This window comes from Silurus aristotelis (assembly GCF_946808225.1).
Source record: "Silurus aristotelis genome assembly, chromosome: 19".
NCBI classification, from domain to species: domain Eukaryota; kingdom Metazoa; phylum Chordata; class Actinopteri; order Siluriformes; family Siluridae; genus Silurus; species Silurus aristotelis.
In genome coordinates, this window is record NC_139592.1 from 3,028,955 (window position 1) to 3,048,954 (window position 20,000).

Here is a 20,000-nt window from a genome sequence, read left to right on the forward strand (position 1 = left end):
AAAAGCTTTGTTCTCTATCTATCTATCTATCTATCTATCTATCTATCTATCTATCTATCTATCTATCTATCTATCTATCTATCTATCTATCTATCTATCTATCTATCTATCTATCTATCTATCTATCTATCTATCTATCTATCTATCTATCTATCTATCTATCTTATAATATGTTCGACCTCTATTGATGTACCCTATAGGTTTGATAATCCGTTAAAACCTCGCAATTCAGTTTTGAAGTAATTAAGTAATTATATATATATATATACTTTATTCATTTCTGTAGTGTAATGTAGTATTTTATCCCCATTTTGACCTTTTGTTTCTCTTAAAACACTGCATTATTACCTTAAATCTTTATTATTAAAGCAGTATTGAGTGAATACATTATTAATTTTATTGCCGAATTTTATTTTCCTGGAACTCCAGTAAAACGCCACCAATTAGAATAAAAACACACATTTCCGAAATGTTTTTATTTCCTAAAATGTTCTCATGGTGTTGCTTTGCCCTGGTGCTTGAAATAAATACGCTGCACTTTTTTTGCATTTTAATAATTTTGTTTTATGAACAAAGAATCTGAACTGATTTTCCAGGCACGTATATTGTGCAATATCGGTGAAAGGAAATTGTCATTTTATTATGCTTGATAAATTTAAATGAAAATGTATATAAAAGAAGATCATAAATATCACAAATGTCTTTTGTTTTTCATGGATTACTATGTAGAATACAGATTTAGATGGTTTATAGACAATATTTCAAGCATGAAACTCAATGTTCTTTATAATCAATGAGTTTTTCCCATCTCTATTATCTACATGTATTTATTGTCCAGAAATATTTACCTAGACAATGTGTACAAAAGTTTTGTGACACCGGATTTTTTTTCTAGCCTGATGTGTTTCTTCCCCAAACTGTTACCACAAACTGTATAAGATGTCTTTGGATGTTGTTCCATAAAATTTACACTTTACTTGAACTTGGAGACCCAAATTTGTTCCAGCAAGGCAATGCCCCTGTGCATAAAGCCAGCTCTATGAAGATATGCTTTACATGGTTTGGAAAATGTGGAAAATCTCCTGCTATAAACCCTATTTTACCTGATGAATGTGAACGCAGACTGCACCCCAGACCTCCTCACCTCACCTACATCAGTACCTGACTTTAATAACACTCTTGTGGCTGAATGAGTCTCCACAAATCTTCACAGAATCGAAAAATTTAGGTTATTATAACAATAAATAACAACGAAAAAAGTGCATACAAATCTTATGGTGTCAAAAAACCTTTGTCCATCTAGTTTATCTCCATCATGTGACCTGTCTCGCTTGTCTGCTACACTTGAAAGTAGAACTTGAAACAGGAAAACAGAGGAAAGAAAGGAACCAGAAACTCTAAAACAGAAAGTTCGAAACTCCGACAATAAAACACTTCTATTCGATAGCAATGTATATGTGTATTTATGGAAGGAGTCTCCAGTGTCAGAGGTAAAGTTGTAGCTTTCGTTTTTTTTTTTCCCCACACAACGTTTCTCAGAACAAAGGAGTTGGTGTGGTCACATGACCTGCTTGAAATTTGAGCAGAGAGAGAATAAAAAGAGACAGAGAGGTGAAGGAACGACTCGTTTATGGCAGCTATAGCATTTGCAACAACAGGAAGTAATTTGACTTTTCCACATCATTACATGCATACATATATATATATATATATATATATATATATATATATATATATATATATATATATATATATATATATATATATCTCATACATATATATATGAGACATCTTTTTTATTAAGGCCATTTGTGTATTTTTTATATAATATTTTGGCAATTATAAAGTATTTAGTGCACTAGAAAGGGTATATAGACTGTATTTTGTCACATAAAAGTAACAGCTAGGAACAGAGCAGAGGACGGGAGCTGGTTCATGCATTAATACGTAATAAGAATTTTTTTAGATCTTTTTTTTTATTTTATGCTGGTTAAAGATTCATATGTGCTTTTTGAGAACTCCATTCCATATTTAATCCCAGTTTGCTGGTATTATAACGTAGACTCTTCTGGGAAGATGTTCCACTATATTTTGTGGAGATTTCTTTGAGATTCTTTCATCCACAATGGTGTTAGTAAAGTCAGGTACTGATATAGGTGAGGTGAGAAGACCTGGGGTTCCAATAGGGTTGAGGTCAGATCTCTATATCAGGAGCTCTTTCACTCCAACCCATTTAAAACACTTTTCATAGAGCTATGATTTTTTTTGTCTTTTTTTTTTAAGACTTTAAAAGCCTTTTTAAACACATTTTTTTATTATAAATTTGTATAAACTTTTGTTCAAAAGCATCTTCCAGAAATGGTCAGAGCAATTAGATTGCATGTACAGAATGTACAGTTGAAGAATTAAGCAAAATACACACATGCGGTTTCAAGGTAGTGAATTTGTAGTGTGTATTCTGTCACTTTTTTAGGTTCTTGAGTGCTTGAAGCTCTTGGTTTGAATTGCAACAACACTCGCAACAACTCCACCTTTTCGTCTTTCAATAAAAAATAAAAACTGTAATTCAAAGACGCAGGTCGAAGCGTCATATGTTGTTACACATGGGTAACTTGGACTTTCTCAGGAAACAGTAGAGGATCTCACACTCGATCGAAGTGATCCAGATAGAAATAAAGCTATTGAGTGGCAAATAGAAATGATGACCCAAATATGCTGCATAAATGGAATCCTGTGCACAGAGAGAGATATGCTTTCCACGGGTTGAAATAGAAGATCTCTTGCTATTGAGCTCAAACCCTTTAAAAGACCTGTGAAGTAATTGTGAATGCTGACTGCACCCCAGGTCTCCTTACATCAACCAACATCAGTACCTGAGTTTACTATCACCATTGTGGATGAACGAATCTCGAATAAATCTCCACAAAATATAGTGGAACATCTTTCCAGAAGAGTGGAGGTTCTTATCAGAGCATTTGTGGAATGGGATGTTCAAAAAGAAGTACATGCTGTACCCATTTTATGGTCAGGTGTCCACAAACTTTTGTCTATACGATGAATACAGAACGGTCGGTTTGCAAAATCGTGAATGAGACACGATTAATCTAAACGTCTCTGTTCAGACGTAAAGCAGCCCATAGGAGTCCCACAAGGACTCCCATTAGTGGGGAATAAAATGTCTGTCGAGCAGCTCTGACTGTCCTTTCAGGCAGCCAGGAAAATCGATGTGTCTAGTAGATGAGTACAGACAGCAGCTTTTGAAAATCGGCTTCTTTTGCCTTTTTTTTTTTTTTAATTGTCAAAGCCAAGTGTCACACTGACACACTGCAGCGATTTTAACACCTTCACTTTTAGTCTTCGGGAAATATCACACACCTCTCACTCACACGGTTCAGATTTAGAGCTGCTGGAAATGAGGGTGATTCCCATACGCTGCTAGCACGTGATAGGAAAGTTCTAGTCAGGAGCCGGGTGAAGTAGAAGTCGGTGAGAAAACTTTGCTGAAGAAAAGAGTCTTTTTTGCAAAAGAGAGCATGAGAACTTTTGCAGGAAAGTAGAGAAAATACGCAAAAACAAAATACATATTTAATAATAAAGGACCGAACATATACTGTATTGTATCGCTTTAAAATACATAACAATGTCATATACACTATATGGACAAAAGTTTGTGAACCATAAGATTTCTGATGTTTTCTAAAAATCCCATTCCATATTTTGTCCCCCTTTGATGTTGGAATAACCTCCACTCTTCTGGGAATATGTTCCACAACATTTTGTGGTTATTTAACCACAAAATTGTGCTTTTGGAGGCTTTTATACTTTTCACATGTAACAGCACAGTGAAATTCTTTCTTTCTGCATATCCCAGAGATGTTAGGAAGCTTGGGTCAGAGTGTAGGGTCAGCCATGTTACAAAGCCCCTTATAGACAGAGGGTTTAGGGCTTTACTCAAGAGCCCAAAAGTGTCAGCTTGTTGATACTCACGATTGAACCCCTGATTTTCCAGTAACCCTGAGCATTAACTTCCCAAATCTTTGACTTTACTAAAGCCCAAGACTTTTAGTAAAGTCAGGTGAGGTAAAGAGGACTGGGGTGCAATCAGCATTCAAATTTATCCCAAAGGTGTTCAATAGAGCTGGATTTCTACATCAGGAGATCTTCCACACTAACCCATGTAAATCTTCATGAAGCTGGCATTGTGTATATGAGCATTGTCATGCTAGAACAGGTTTGTGTCTCCTAGTTCAAGTGGAGGGGACATTTCTTAGTAAAGATTTCATGGTGCCCCCAACTTTGTGGTAAAAGTTTGGGGAAGAACAAAATGTGGCTGGAAAAGTCGGGTGTCCCAATTCTTTTGGTCAAAAGAGTACAGATAATGACACTTTTTTTTTTTGTGCAACAACATTATCAAAGAATACATCAATTATTATATAAGAATAAAATCAATTGTATGAATTTATTTGTATATATCAAAATATATAATTACTGTATGTTCATGGTAGTAACTTCACCCATGGAGCATCCAAAAGACAGTATGTTTACTACAGTATATTTTCAAGCTGTTTGAAATTCTATCTTTCCGTCTATCCATCCGTTTACAACCTCACTTACCGTCACAAACCTCAATCTGTTTCATTATATAGTAAAACTACACTTTATTATCGTGACTCGATACCTATGATGAAATATTTATTTATGAAAGAGCAGGCCGTTTGTAGCAGCGAGCGCTGCTTTTTACCCATCAGCCCTCTGGTTCGAGCAGGAAAAAAACTCTGCCATAAATAGGGGAATAAAACAAGGCCAAAAATAGAAAAGCCCGAGCGGAAATATGACTGCGTTCACCGGGGCTTTACTCATATTCATTACAAGAAAGCGCTGCGCATTTTCACTCCTGAAATGATTGTAGAACCAAAACACCATCTTATTTAATTAGCCATTTTTACTTTTACAGCCTTCCCAATTTTGATGTACGTGACATTTTCTTCTCGCAAAGAAAATTGATCGTGACAATGACTTTTTAAATTTCTTTTTTAATTCATGTACTGTAAGTTCAGATGTCGAAGTATGATAGACAATAGTTAGGCTCAGGATTGTTCGACGGTCGGATGAGGTTTCAGGAGAAACACAAAATAAAGGTTGAATCTGACCAAAACTTAACATCCAGTTTCTCTGACTAATTTCTGAAAATAACAGCGGTTACTTTGATCAAAATCAAAGCTCTGTGTTTGTGTGTGTTGTTGTATTGATGTGATGTATAAGCGTGTGTGAAAGCAAACATTTGTAACACTTTCCAGAGATTGATCAACTAGATATCTTGTTTTCCAAATTTTATTTTCCGATTGTACGCATCCAACACCTGCTGCTAAATGTTAAAATTTACCAATAAATTCTAAATTCGCATCAGCCAACACACTGAATCCGCTAACGTTCAAATTTGGAATCTATGTACATCATAAATATGTATATGTATCATCAAATTAATCTACACTCAGTACCCCAGAATGAATTCTAGATCTCTAGAAATGTCTGTAAATTCGAAATATCATGTGTGTGTGTGTGTGTGTGTGTGTGTATTCAGACCCTTTGTATCAACAAATTTAGCTCAGGTGCCTCCCATTTCTTTTAACCTTTGCTGAGATGTTTCTACACATTGATTGAATCCACCTGTGGTACATCAAATTGATTGGACACAAATTGGAAAGACACACACCTCTCTATAGAAGGCTTCACCGAGTACAATATGTTTAGGAGCAAAAACCAATCCATGAGATCAGAGACAGTATTGTTACAAGGCACAGATCTGGCGAATGCTACAAAAAAATTGCTGCTACACTAAAGATTTCTAAGAGCAAAGTAGCCTCCATAATTCTTACATAAAATAATTGTGGCACAACCAGGACCCTTTCAGGAGCTGGTCACCCAGCAAAACTGATCAATCAGAGAAAGTGTCTTAGAAAAAGAGTTGACCAAGTGCACAAGTCACTCTGACAGAGCTCAGGAGATCCTGTTTGGAGATAGGACATCCATCACTACAGCCCTGGGCTTTATGGAAGATTGGCTTGATGGTAATGTCCTCAATGCAAAACCCATGAAAAGCCCACTTGGAGTTTGCCAACAGGCACCGGAAAGACTCTTAGATTGTGTGGAACAAGATTCTCTGGTTTGATGAAACCAAGATTGAACTCAATTGTAAATGTTTTGTCTGGAGGAAACCAGGCACCACTCATGACCTGCTCAAATCCATCCCCAAAGTGGAGCATGACGGTGGTGGCAACGCCATTTTGTTTTTCTGCAGCGGGGCCTAGGAGACTGGTCAGTGTTAAGCAGAACCTGAATGAAGCAAAGTACAAAGATATCCTCAATAAAAACCTGTTCCACAGAGCTCAGGTCCTCAGTCTGGGACGAAGGTTCTCCTACATAAAAACAACCCTAAGCACACAGTACTGAGTAAAGGCTCTGAATACTTATGTACATGTCATATTTCAGGTTTTTTATAAATAGTGCATTTCTGTTTGACTATTTTTATTAAAAATATAGAAAAATCAATATAAAAGAGGCAAACTTACAACCTTCAATGCAACACACATTTATTCACAAAGTCCTTTTTTTAGTCAGATATAAAAAATAAACTCTACTGAAAAATTATTTTTAATTACTAAACATTTATGTTACCAATGGGCCAAGTCTCAAATCAAGCACCAAAATCCGGCGTGATGTGAATTTTCTTCTTTCGGCTTCTCCCATTAGTGGTCTCTACACCGGATCATCCGTCTCCATACCCCCCCTGTCCTCTACATCTGTCCTTTTTTAAACCAACAACTTGCATGTCTTTCCTCACCACATCCATAAAACTCCTCCTTGGTCTTCCTCTTTTCCTCCTTTCCTATCGGCTCCATCCTCAGCGTTCTCCTACCGATAATTTACATAATTAATAAAAAAAATAGAAAAAAAAGAATATTTTGCCTTCATGCTCTATGTTGAGTTTAGTTTTACTAATAATAAACATAAATTTGCATAAATCATTCATATTTGTCCATGCACATATTGATTAGAGTATTGAAAACTAGAGAAGCTGGTGTTGGATCTATGATGATTGCAAATGTTGAGCTATTTTATGAGTTGCTCAGTAGCTCCTGGTTCTCAAATGACTGTAAAAGACTGTAGAAAGATCATTACTCATAATCACACACTCCAGTGCTCATGTTAGTTCTCACTCTCCAGTGTTCTGTATTGTTTAAAGACTATAATCACAGTCTTGATGTCAACCAGATGAGGATGGGTTCCCCTTTTGAGTCTGGTTCCTCTCAAGGTTTCTTCCTCATCTAAGGGAGTTTTTTCTTGCCACAGTTGCCATGGCTGCTCATCAGTGATAAACACACATCGTTTACCTTATCTCTTAAATTCTGTAAAGCTGCTTTGAGAAAATGTCTGTTGTGAAAAGCGCAATAGAAATAAACTTGACTTGACTTGAAAAGTATTAATTTGATCTACATTCAAAACAGATAAAAATGTGTAAATAAGTTGCGATTAATCACAAGTTAACTCATGACTATCAGGTACACCCTAAGTGAACATGTTAAAAACTGTTTCCAAAGTGTGAATATTTTGTGTGAACACCGTTGTTATCCAGCACTGCCTTAATCCTCCTGTGCATGGAATTCACCAGCGCTGCAAGGGTTGTTGCTAGGATCCTCTTCCATAATGACATCACGGAGCTGCTGGATGTTAGACATAGCACTTCTTCACCTATTGCTTGAGGATACCCCACAGGGTATCAATAGGTTTTAGGTCTGGAGACAAACTTGGGCACTTCATCACCTTCACACTCAGCAAGGCAGTTGGAAAACTGACATTTAGTCGAATATTTGAAGGGAGGCCATCATGTACTGCTTCAGAATGTCACAGTACATTTTGGAATCCATGTTTCCCTCAATAAACCTTGGCTCCCCAGTACCAGCAGCACTCATGCAGCCCCAGACCACAATGCGACCACTACCCTGGTTGACTGTAGGCAAAACACAATTTTCATGGTTCCCCTCACCAGGGAGTCGCCACACATGCTGGACACCATCTGAGCCAAACAAGTTTATCTTAGTTTTATCAGACCACAGGACATGGTTCCAGTAATTCATGCTCTTGGACAGATTGTCTTCAGAAAACTGTTTGCAGGCTTTCTTGTGAGCCAGCTTCAGAAGAGGCTTCCTTCTGGGATGACAGCCATGCACACTGACTTGTTGGAACCTCTAAAGCAATGCTGCAGCACTCATGCGTTTAAATCTTTTTAATGCAACTTCGGCATCTGACGCACAGCACAAGAAGATGTTACCGATCTTTTTATAGCCTCGGTAATCTTTGTGGAGAGCAACAATTCTAATTCTTAAATCCTTAGAGACTCTTTACAATGAGGTGCAAGTTGAACATCCAGTGGTTAGTATGAGGGAATTGTACTCAAAGCACCTGCGCTAATACAAAATACACAAATATATGTATGGTGTATGGTGTATGGTTTATGGTGTATGTTCCTGCCAAGCAGACAAAAACATGAACATTATGAATAGGACATGTGGCTTTGCATGGTTAAATGATGAAGAGCAATTATCCCTTGGGGTGTACTCACATTTTCAGAGGACATCAAATCTGTGCTGCTATACAAGCTGCACATTGACTAAACTATAGCCAAGTTTAATTTCTATAATATTGTCCCTCGAGAAGATACTAAAACGGTTGCTGTAATGTGAGGGGTGTACTCACTTTTGTATGTGTATATATATATATATATATATATATATATATATATATATATATATATATATATATATATATATATATATATATATATATATATTGTCTTGCTGGAACAGGTTTGGGCCTCCTATTTCTACTATATTCAAAGACATCATATACAATTGTGTGCCGCCTACAGCGTGGTTATTTAAGTTACTACAGTTCCTTCCTGTCAGCTCGAACCACACCGGCCATTCTCCTCTGACCTCATAAACAACTTTTCACATTCACATGTATGCAACTTTCACCTAATAGATGTTTCGTGTTTTTCATACCGGTTTCTATAACCTCTACCAGAGACTGCCCTGGATGAAAATCACAGTTTCTGAAAGTCAGTAAGAGGAAATGTTTCCTTCAGTTTGATGCTTGATAAAGAAAAAAAATCCCCAAAGTTGGTGGCCTATTGACGATTTTGTATACTGAGTTGCCGCCACATGGTTGGTGGATTGCATGAATGAGCAGGAGTGTGTGTGCCTAATAAAGTGACCGGTGAGTGAACGCTATATCACTTATTACAAATGCTGGACTTGCTCACTGTCGCTAGTTTATTGAATCGAACTATAGAGTGTTGAATGCAAGAGTGTGTGTTGTGTGTCTCAAACTTGTATCCCCGTGTAACCTACTCTCACACACTCTCTTGAATGTATGGACTCAGTTTCCATGGCGACAGCGGCGGAGCTGTAGACGGAGGAGCAGATGTGGCGTCGAAACATCAGAGAGTTTAATTTAGAGACATTAGAGAAACTCCCACACACATTCACACACACAGACACACACATACATACAGACAGACATACACACTAAGCAATAAAATGAAAACACAACTCTTTCCCTGTCTGACTTTCCCTCTCTCTTAGCTTTCTCATTTATCTATCTATCTCTCTCAGCTTTCTCTTTTAGCCTCTGTCTTTCTCCATCCTTTCAATCCATCTCTTTCATTCTCTCTCTCTTGTTCACACCACTCCGGCTCCTTCTCTTCGTGCATGTACCCTTTGCTCTTCTGCTACCATCTTTTTTTTTTTCTTTTAACATTCCATCTTTGTCATTTCTACCCATTCTGGTTTTCTCTCTCTCTCTCTCTCTCTCTCTCTCTCTCTCTCTCTCTCTCTCTCTCTCTCTCTCTCTCTCTCTTTCTGTCTTTCTTTCTCTCTCTCATTTCGCGCAAACTCCCCCGCACACCCTGTGGCGAGCTTATGGCAATCAAGGGTGGGTGGTGAGCAGCCCGTTCAATCGCTACGGTAACGGTGACTGACAGCTGGACCCAATGGTGTGAAGTGTGTGTGTGTGTGTGTGTGTGTGTGTACACGGTGTCTGTGAAGGGTGTGCGTCTGTGTGTGAAATGTGTGAAGTGTTCCCGCGGATGGTGACGACTTGTCGGATTCCCACTTTGCTGAAGAAACGATCTGAAAAAAACTTATCTGCATTTTTCCTCGAAGAAGAGCAGGCATATTGCCTCCTGTAGTGTGTGTGTGTGTGTGTGTGTGTGTGTGTATGTGTGTGTGTTGTGTCAGGTATGGATCTGAGTGTTTGTTAGCACATTGTTGTTGTGGGAATCACATGGAAGTTATATTTAGATCTGTTCAGAGGCTCAAGTATGGGCTAGATCGGTTATTTGGCCACTTTATTTTCATGATACACTCTGTCTTTCCCCCTATCCATCTATCTATCTGACACTCTTGCACTCTTCGTCTCACATTGCAAACTCTGGATGGAAAGTGTTTCATTAAAATCCCTCACCACACCAGAGCTTTAGATCTGCGACACTAAGAAGTGACCACATAATAATCACTGTCAGGGAAACCTACAGCACTTGTAACCCGTGACATTCGTATGACTGTGTATATGTACGATATGTTTGCTTCCCTTTCCCCCCAAAATGTCAGCCAAGTAAGCCAAGAAACGATTTGTGCAAAGTGTTTTTTTTTTTGTGGAACACCTCATTTCTAGATTCATCGCATTCAATCTGATATGGAGACGTGCAGACTAGCTTATGTGGTTTCTGAGACATATCATATATTGAAACAAATAAAACTCACTTGTTCTCTTTTCTTTTTCTTTCTCAGGTGAGCAATTCTGAGCGCAGGTCCGAGTGAATTGCTATCTTTTGCGTGATGCTGTTCAGCCGAGAATCTTGTCACCATCCGGACCCCTCGTTCTCCCCATCAGCCCATGTGACCTAGTTTTGGCCCATCAGGCCTGGGGGAGACCCCATGAATCCCAGCCTCCCCCCGAAAAAGCGCGAGACCTGGCAAGGCTCGTCGGAACAGCGGCCTGCGGAGGACGAGTTCAAATACCCAGCGCCACTTCGACCCAGGAGGAATCACCTTTCCGAAGGGAGGGAGAGTGAACCGTGTGGTGAAAAAGAACTGCTTCCACCTCCTCCACCTCCACCCCCACTTCCACTTCATACCCTTCCATTCTCCCTATCGTGGCAGCTGCCGTACCACTCACCGCTTCTCCCCCACTACCTTTCTGGTCAGGTGAGAGAACGTCATGGCTCGGGTTCACAATCCTGGAGAGATCGATCAAGTGGAAGAAGGTCGGAAGGTGAAACGGAGCCGCTTCCTCACCACTCCCGTTGGCTGCGAGCTGGGATCAATTCCCATGATTTGCATCCATCCATGTCGATGCCTACATACAAGAGCAATTATGCAGTCGATTCCAGGGACATGTGGCCCTATTTCGGGCATACGCGGCGAGATTATGCCTCCTCTCTCTTTCCTTCATCGTCCCCCTCACACCTTTCTCCACAAACCCCATTCTACCAGAATGATTTTCACTTGGAAAGCAGGCTCAGGTGCTCAAGCAGGAGACCCAATGGTCTCGATGGACAAGGTATTCGATCTGAATCGAGTGGAAGGGCGGAAAGTGGGAATGACCCTCAATCCAGAGTTGGCAGTTCACACTCGAATGGAAGGAAGAGGAATCCGGAAGATCTGATCGGGCACGAAAAAAGGAGGGTATCTCCGTCCCAGACGGGTCCTAATGCACATTCCTTCCATCACCATACAGACAGGGACACTCTGGCAATCTTAAAACCTCCAACTTCCCACACCTCGGAAACACGGAAGACAAAGGCTCCTCATGAACCTTCCGCTTTAACTGCCTCCCAACCAGGAGCTCAGATCTACTATGCTTTGGGGTCCCTGTACCCCTCGGTTCAACACAACCCTCAGGCATACCCCAGTTTCAATCCCTCAGGTTCTCCTTCCCCTCTGAGGAACTCCCAGCACTCTCCTCATGGTCAGCACAATAACCATGGGGTCCAACAGGAGCGAGAACTTTTACCAGGATCCTGTCGAGCCTCTGTTTCAGTCCTCCGTGGTCCTGACCCGCCAACAAGTGCAGTCCTACCTCATTTTGTCAAGGGTTCTCTTATTGAGTTGGCCGGAGGCCGTCTGAAAAGGGTGGAAGAGCTACAGACTGAGGATTTCCTGCACAGCGCTGACACCACACCAGAGTTCCACCTGAGTACCTGCACCATCCTGCTCATCTCACCTGGGCCCAATAACGGCTTCAATCATCTGCAGGTTTTGCTCACTGACCGCAACACTCAGGTTAGTCCAGACGTGAGTGACAGACAAATATTACCCTAACTGTTAAACCAGTGTATAAAGGTAGAAACGTCTCAATTATTTTATATGCTCATTAAGGGTTCGTCAAGGGGGTTCTAAGAGTTAAATCTTTTCAAGAAATATCTCTGGTTTCAGGTACAACAGAATTCCTTATGGGGCTTTCAGGAACAGCCAAAGAACATTTTGGGGTAAAAGATTAAACTATAGCAGACTTTTTTGTTGCATTTTAAACAGACAAATATATTTATTAGAATAGTTATTTCGTCAGTAGTTTGCATACCAGTATAGCACCATCGAGAAAATCTATACCATAGGGTAAGCGTGTTTTCACTGATATACCAGATAAGCCACCAACTTATAAAGACTCATAAAATATGGTTTGTTCGCCTTCCAACTTTTCGAGCTGCAATGTATCTCTAGATATGACCACACGAAAAAGTTTCCATTTAAAAATTTATATTTTTCTTTCCGTTTTGGCCTTTTCGTCCCCATATGGAAGGAAATTGGAGGCTTTTTAAAACAATGACGCATTGTTAGTAATTGCCGTGGCGTTTCAAATTGCTGGAAAGCAAATAAACGCAAGGTGGAAATGACACACATTGAAGCCTCTTACGTTTTGCTCATGCGCAATTGTTGCATAATCTTTTTTTTTTTTTTTCAGATTTTTGAAAGAACAACTTTTAGGAAATGATTGGAAATTTTAGTGTGGACGCAAAACGTTTTTAGAAGAAAACACAGTTTTCACATTTCAGTAATGTCATTAAAAAATTTATTACTATCTTCTGATGTAATAAATTGAAGTTATAATGATTTTTAAATGCTGTGCCTATTTCACCTGATTTTTCTTCACATGGTTCATTTTTATTTGTTAATTCTTTTTTTTGTCATGTGTAAAGCATGAGGTTATTTCTCACATTTTTGTGTGATCACACGTTACTCAAAATATGTCTTAAGTTTACTTGAATTCACTTGTTCAGTCACAGAGCTCGATATTCACGTTTTGTGCCGTATAACCACACGTGAAGAACATAGAACCATGTAAAAAAATATATATGCATTACAATTTCAGAATGACAAATTAGGTTTCTCTGGGTAAATGATTAATAGAGAAACCTCAGCATGGTTCCACTGTATATTATTTGCATTTTTTAAATAAGGATCTTGACAACATACTGCATTGAAATCGTGCTTCTGTTTAAATGACACTGATTTATACATGCATCATTTCCATCACTGAATATAGAAACCCAAAGCAAAGCAAAAAAATATGTTAAAATTATCCCTTTTTTACACAAAAGTGTGCAAAAAAATCACTGTTTATATGGAGTGATTGTAGGCTGATTGGGAACAGGTGGGTTTGATTACAAGTCTTCGGGAATTAGAATAGGGTAGCATTAAAGGGATGGGTCATATGCCTGGGATTGGGACCACTAAGGGAAATGAAGTTTTTTCGATCAGACATTAGAGTTTTGCCCTTTATTCCCATGGAAACTGGGTAAATTAATGGTAAAGTTTAGCATATGTAAATGTCCATGTAATAATAAAAGAATATTTGTATTCATATTTAACCACTTTGTTTATAACAGATTTACCAGGTCCCCTGGAGGTCTAGTGGTTAGGATGCAGTGCTCTCACCGCTGCGGCCCGGGTTCGATCCCCGGTCAGGGAACCAACCCCAGCCACTCTTAGTGCTGGTCCCAAGCCCGGATAAATGGGGAGGGTTAAGTTAGGAAGGGCATCCATCGTAAAAACGTGCCGAATCAAACATGCAGATGGTACGCTGTGGCGCCCCCTAATGAGAGAAGCCGAAAGAAAGTTTATAACAGATTTTTCCAATTAAAATTGATCAGCTTTTATTTCCGAATTAAACTTCCTAGAATATTTATTTTTCTTAGGTTTCTAAAATAAAGTTCCTGGGCTAATATTTCTAAAGTTGTTGGGCTTCGGTTCCTAAATGCACAAAAAAAGTTTTTGAATTGGTTTCTGGCTAAAAAAATCCCTAAAATGTGTTTAGCTTTTTAATTTTTTCTTGGCCTAGATTCTTGCAGCTACTGGATTTATGTTTTTAAACTAAATATCCTAAGTGAAAGTAGAAGGTTTCGATTTCTATTCTGGGCTAAGTTTTTTTTGAGTTAAAGTTTCCTGGCTATGGTTCTTGAACTAGTTTCTGTACTGTAAAAATTCTGAGGATTAGGTTTATGTCTTTAGATTCCTAAATGAAAGTTCCTGCAATTTAGATTCCTGAAATAAATTTCCTGGACTGTTTTTAGGGGTAAAGTCCCTGTGTTTAGATTTCTGCACTAATGTTCCTGTGCTGTTCATGAGGTATAATACCTGGGTATAAGTTTCGGGAATAATGCTCCTGTGATAAGGGGTTTTAACTTTAGCTTTTACTGTAAATTCCCAGGCAAAATATCTTTGAAAAATGATGAAAAGTCACTGAAAATTCATTGTTATTAAATTTTGTTCAAGTACCAGGCGAGCTGATTTGATGATTTCTCTTGGCAGGAATTTCTCACGGTTTTGGAGGAGTATCCATTTTTTGTGCAGGACAGAGGCTGGTCTTCATGCAGTCCTCAGAGGAGCGCTGAGCTCTACGGCCTTCACTGTCGCCAGCTCAGTCCAGGAGATGTCTGCCTGGCTTTAACCCCCACGCCAACCTCGGTGCCCCCAACAACAGCAACAACCCTGACAACAATGCCCAAGTCACTGACTCCAGTGGCCACCTCAGCCTCTTCAGTGACCGCGACACTGACCTCATCAACCCCGTTGTTGACCTCGTTACCCCCACCAATCACCTCGTCAATCCAGACGCCCGCCTCGCTGCAACAAGACTCATGCAGTCGTTTTTCTGCAGGATCAGAGACTAGCACACACAGATCTGACAGAACGGCTCCGCCTCTTGCCCCGTCACTTCTGTCTGATTCCCGGCGGGAGATCCAGGATAAGCCACGCTCCCGAAAGAGACGCTGGTCTGCCCCGGAGTTACATGAAGAAAATAGGAGCTGCACAGATTTACCTCAAGGATGTAAACGAATGAGACAGCAGTAAGTGCTCAGTGAGTCTGAGTTCACGACCAAGAAGTGCTTCTTAATTCATCACTTATCAACAATTATTCCTTAGTTTTTCAGGATCGTTAAATAAATCCAAGGTTTGACAATGAAAGGGTGCAAGCTGAGTGACTTCACTGGTCATCTAATGTTTTACTTCCTGAAAACTACTGATTTTATGGCACTAAAAATTAAAAATGTGTAATGTTTTGGATTTTTAAGTACTGTATTTCCCATTCTATTTAATAATGAGTCAAAAGCATCATTGGTTATATAAATATCTTCAAATATATTGGGATCATTTGGCAAAATGTAATTTTTTTTTTCTGAATATGAATTTATGAAATAAATTTATACTAAATCAATTATTCTATTCTGATTGGTCAGGAAAATTTTGACATTCTTTAAATTTCTGACATTAATGCTACAAAATGTTTGCTAAACTACAACAGCTTCCTGAACTTAAATTAACGGATTAGCTCCGCGAACTAAAATGATTGGGATTAGCCTCCTGAAATAAAGTTATTGGGGTTAGTCTCCTAAACTAAATTAATTGGGATTCGCTTCATGAACTGAAGTTAGTGGAATTATCTCCCTGAATTAAAGTTAGTGGGATTGGATCCATGAACTAAAGTTGCTGGATTAGCTCCATTAACTAAAGTTAGTGGGATTAGCTTCCTGTAATTATAGATACTAGGATTAGCTTCCTGAACTAAAATTACTAGAATTAGCTTCCTGAACTAAAAAATATATCTTTACACTGTATTAATAAATGTTTGTGCACACCTAAGCACAAGATTAGTACGTATTTTTGAACATCCCATTCCACATTCCACGAATTCAAGAAACAAACAAACAATATAAACGTCAAATTATTAACCATCAACTTTACACTGTACCAAAACCTCAGATTTTTGTCACAACAAAAGTTAACCGTATTTTCCAATGTTTTTTCCATCATATTCACCACAACTGAAGCAGAACAAAAAAAAAAAAACCACAAAATGAGTTGATGACATTCTGAAACACTTCTTGGTGGAACATTTGCACAGAGAGTTCACAGAGTCATGTGAGGACTTGAACTCAAACAGATCATTCGTGACCCCACGGTTACTTTGGAAGAGCCATAAGTGTTTTTGTGTTTATTAGGTAAAACGGGTTTTGGAAAGAAGGACAAAAGGAGAAAAACAAAAACAAACAAAAAAAAACGGAAAACAGCAACAACAACAACAACGCAATGCTAGTGATGCACAGTCTGACTTTAAGTCTTTTGAGACAATCAAACTCGCCTGTTGCCACGTCTGTTTTTCGGTGTACTTTCTCTGCAGGGTATCTCTTTTCAGTCAGTATTATAATGGAAAAATATTGAATATCGATATTGGGGGAAAAAAATTATATATAATTATATGAATAGTTCTATATTATACAGGTGTTACATATGAATATGCTACAAAAAAAAGTATGACAAATATGATGACAAGCGTTAATGGTTACTTTTTTTTCCGCAACAGTTTTTTTTTTTTTTTTTTTTTTTTCACGCTTCTTAACCGAGCTTTGGCTCTCGAGGTGAATGTATACAGATTTTTTGCTTCACAGTGCGAGGTCCAAATGCGAGTTCACTGCAGCATTACGGTCCGATGTGTGGGTAAAAAAAAAAAACGGAAAAAACACTAAAAAGGAGGAAAGAAAGAAAAAACAAAGAGAAGAAGATTCCTGTGGGTTGTCCGTTGGTGTTTTTCCATGAGAAAGGGTTAAAAGGTGCTATTAACATGTTGGAATGTGATGCTTTTGTGGGTGCACTTGACCTCGTGATGTGCTTTCGAATTTTTATTTTCCCCCCATATTTCCCCACTCTCTTTATTTTTCTGTACGATATCAAAGCAGGAGGAGGGGGGGGATAAGATATTGAAAAAAAAAATTTAACTCAGATACGGGTATTTGTTCTTGATCAAGCACACTCTTTCCCTTTCTGTTTTTTATTATTTTTAAAGAATTTCATTTTTTTTTTTCCCTTTTTTTTTCGTTGTGTTTGTTATTTTTCCAGAGGGAAAAAAAGAGAGGATTGTTATTTTTTTCCTTTATAAATGTATAGCTATGAAAATTGTATATTTTTCAAACTTGTGAGACTGTACAACAGTGTTCGCTAGAAATAAAAGAATGCTTTATAGATTTAGATGGAGTCAGATTTTATTCATTTTTTTTATAAAAAAAAAAAATAAATCAATGATGAGGCCACAAAGGAGTCGCTGAATGAATAAATAAATTTTTTTTGGATTGTCATGTTAGCAGAAAAGGTTTTTCACAGTTGTTTAGTTTGCACCATGTGATTGTACAGTAAAATGCGCTAAAACAAACAATGATTTTTACAGTATAAAATGCAAAAGAAGAAATAAAAAGAAAGTAATAGCCACCTGGTATAAAGAAGAGGTTAAACTGGTACTCTACAATGAGCCAAATACTAATATGATTAACAATTAGCTGAAAATTAGCGAAAAGTTAAAAATAGTTTAAAATCCATATTGTTTTTCCATCCTGGTAAAAAAGCTGGACAGGAAAAAAAAAAAAAAAAAGAAAAGAAAAAAAAGGAAAAAAAAATAAATAAATAAAAAAATATATATATTGTAGTTTAGCTTATATTAGCCAGAGCTATCTTGCTGGCTAGTTCAAGCTGTGTTTGTTTTTAACATGCCATAGCAATTAATACATTTATGAGCTGCAATTTATTATTTCCTTGGATACTTGTTCGGTCAGAGTTAAAAAGAAACCTCACAATTCCCATAAGTACTCGAATTTCCTTTTTAGATGTCGAAAAGAAATGAATATTAGCAACATTTAGGGCTAAAATTACCCATCAAATAGTACCTGGTACCATTTGGTCAAAATTAGCATGATGCTATAGAGATAATACATTTTTTCTTTTATTTTTCGTCACTTGTACCACAAAGACTTTTAAAGAAAAAATACTGTCCTATTTGTGAACATTTCTCTTGTTTTTTCTTCTCCATGATTATATCTATTTATATATTTGTCTAAATCTTTCAACTGTAAACGATGCAATTTTTCACAATATTTACAGTCACAAAGCATTTTCTGAGTTTAATCCACAAAAAAAGTTCAAAATATAAAAACAATACAGACTTTCCTCAGAATAAAAACCCTATCATGCTAACATGGCTAGCATTAAAAGAAAACCGGTAGATAGTTAGAAGAAAGCAGTCAATTTGAAATAGTCATTTAATATATTATATATTCATTTTATTTTTAAAATAAATTATATATGTGTAGCCTACGAAGTAACACATCTGTATAGCCTTGGTGAAACTAGCAAATTAGCCTTATACAATCTGCATGTTCTTATTTTCCTCACATTGAGCAATGTTAGCATGCTTGTTGAACTAGCATTAAAATTCTATTTTAAAAATTAGCCCGGTTAATTCTATACAGATTACCAGAATGCTAACAAAGTTCTTTTTTTTTTTTTTTTACTGAAAGAAACATTCTATTTGTATTTATTGCAGTAAAATTAAATAAATTAGTTTGAGTTATTTTATTGATTATAACTGATAGCCAAAACTATTCTTTTAGAATAATATTGTCTAAACATGCTACATTAGGCTAAGAGTAACTAAGAGTAACAGAAAGCTAGCAATTATGCACTAATAGGTAATTTACAATTCACAACATGGAGCATTGTGGATTCTGAGGTCATGAATTTTACCATGCTAACATGGCTAGCAGTTCTAGCTGCTGGTTAGCATGATGCTGTTTTATTGGTTGTTTTTTTAGAAAATAGTTAGAAAGCTGCACTCGTAACCCGGAATATGAGAAATATGTTGAAAAAAAGAATCCCTCTGGTGTACAGTTACTGAATAGTTACATGTGTGTAGGGTGTGTTTATATCTACAATGATAGACAAAGGGAAGAGGAGAGCAATGGATGGATGGATGGATGGATGGATGGATGGATGGATGATGGATGGATGGATGGATGGATGGATGGATGGATGGATGGATGGATGGATGGATGGATGGATTGATAGATTGATGGATGGCTGGATGGATTGATGGATGGATGGATGGATGGACTGATGGATGGATGGATGGATGGATGGATGGATGGATGGATGGATGGATGGCTGGATGGATTGATGGATTGATGGATGGATGGACTAATGGATGGATGGATGGATGGATGGATGATGGATGGATGGATGGATGGATGGATGGATGGATGGATGGATGGATGGATGGATGGATGGATGGATGGATGGATGTCATTTCTGTGCTTCAGGTTTCAGACTGAGATTCAGGTCAGCTTCATGTTTCTGGAAACCCTCAAGCAGCTTCTTTGCAAACAGGGGCACTACCTACACACAAACACAAACACACAAACAGATTTACTACATGGATGGATGGATGGATGGATGGATGGATGGATGGATGGATGGATGGATGGAAACATGCATGGATATGGATACATTTTAAATGAATGGATGGATATATAGATGGATAAATGAGAGATGAATGGTTGGATGGATGGATGGACGGATGGATGGATGGATAGAAGGATGGATGGATGGATGGATGGA

General features: G+C 38.0%; 2 protein-coding genes across 7 annotated transcripts in view; one reads left to right on the forward strand and one right to left on the reverse strand.

Moving 5' to 3' along the window:
• Positions 1-16,585, forward strand: part of LOC310714888 (uncharacterized protein) — a 44,954-nt gene extending 28,369 nt beyond the window's left edge. For all 3 annotated transcript variants that reach the window (XM_083520934.1, XM_083520935.1, XM_083520936.1), the window contains 2 exons: positions 10,851-12,344; positions 14,871-16,585. In XM_083520934.1, coding sequence (XP_083377060.1) covers positions 10,998-12,344; positions 14,871-15,413 — 1,890 coding nt within the window. In that variant the 5' untranslated portion in view covers positions 10,851-10,997 and the 3' untranslated portion in view covers positions 15,414-16,585. The remainder of the gene's footprint in view (positions 1-10,850; positions 12,345-14,870) is intronic.
• A 2,509-nt stretch (positions 16,586-19,094) lies between these two features.
• irf10 (interferon regulatory factor 10) overlaps positions 19,095-20,000 on the reverse strand; it is an 11,130-nt gene continuing 10,224 nt past the window's right edge. The window contains exons 9-10 of one of the 4 annotated variants that reach the window (XM_083520968.1): positions 19,651-19,778; positions 19,095-19,344 (exon numbers count right to left, since the gene is read on the reverse strand). In XM_083520968.1, the coding sequence (XP_083377094.1) occupies positions 19,686-19,778 (93 nt within the window). In that variant the 3' untranslated portion in view covers positions 19,095-19,344; positions 19,651-19,685. Of the gene's footprint in view, positions 19,345-19,595; positions 19,779-20,000 lie in introns of those variants that run through there. The other 3 variants (XM_083520970.1, XM_083520967.1, XM_083520969.1) reach the window with 3 other exon arrangements.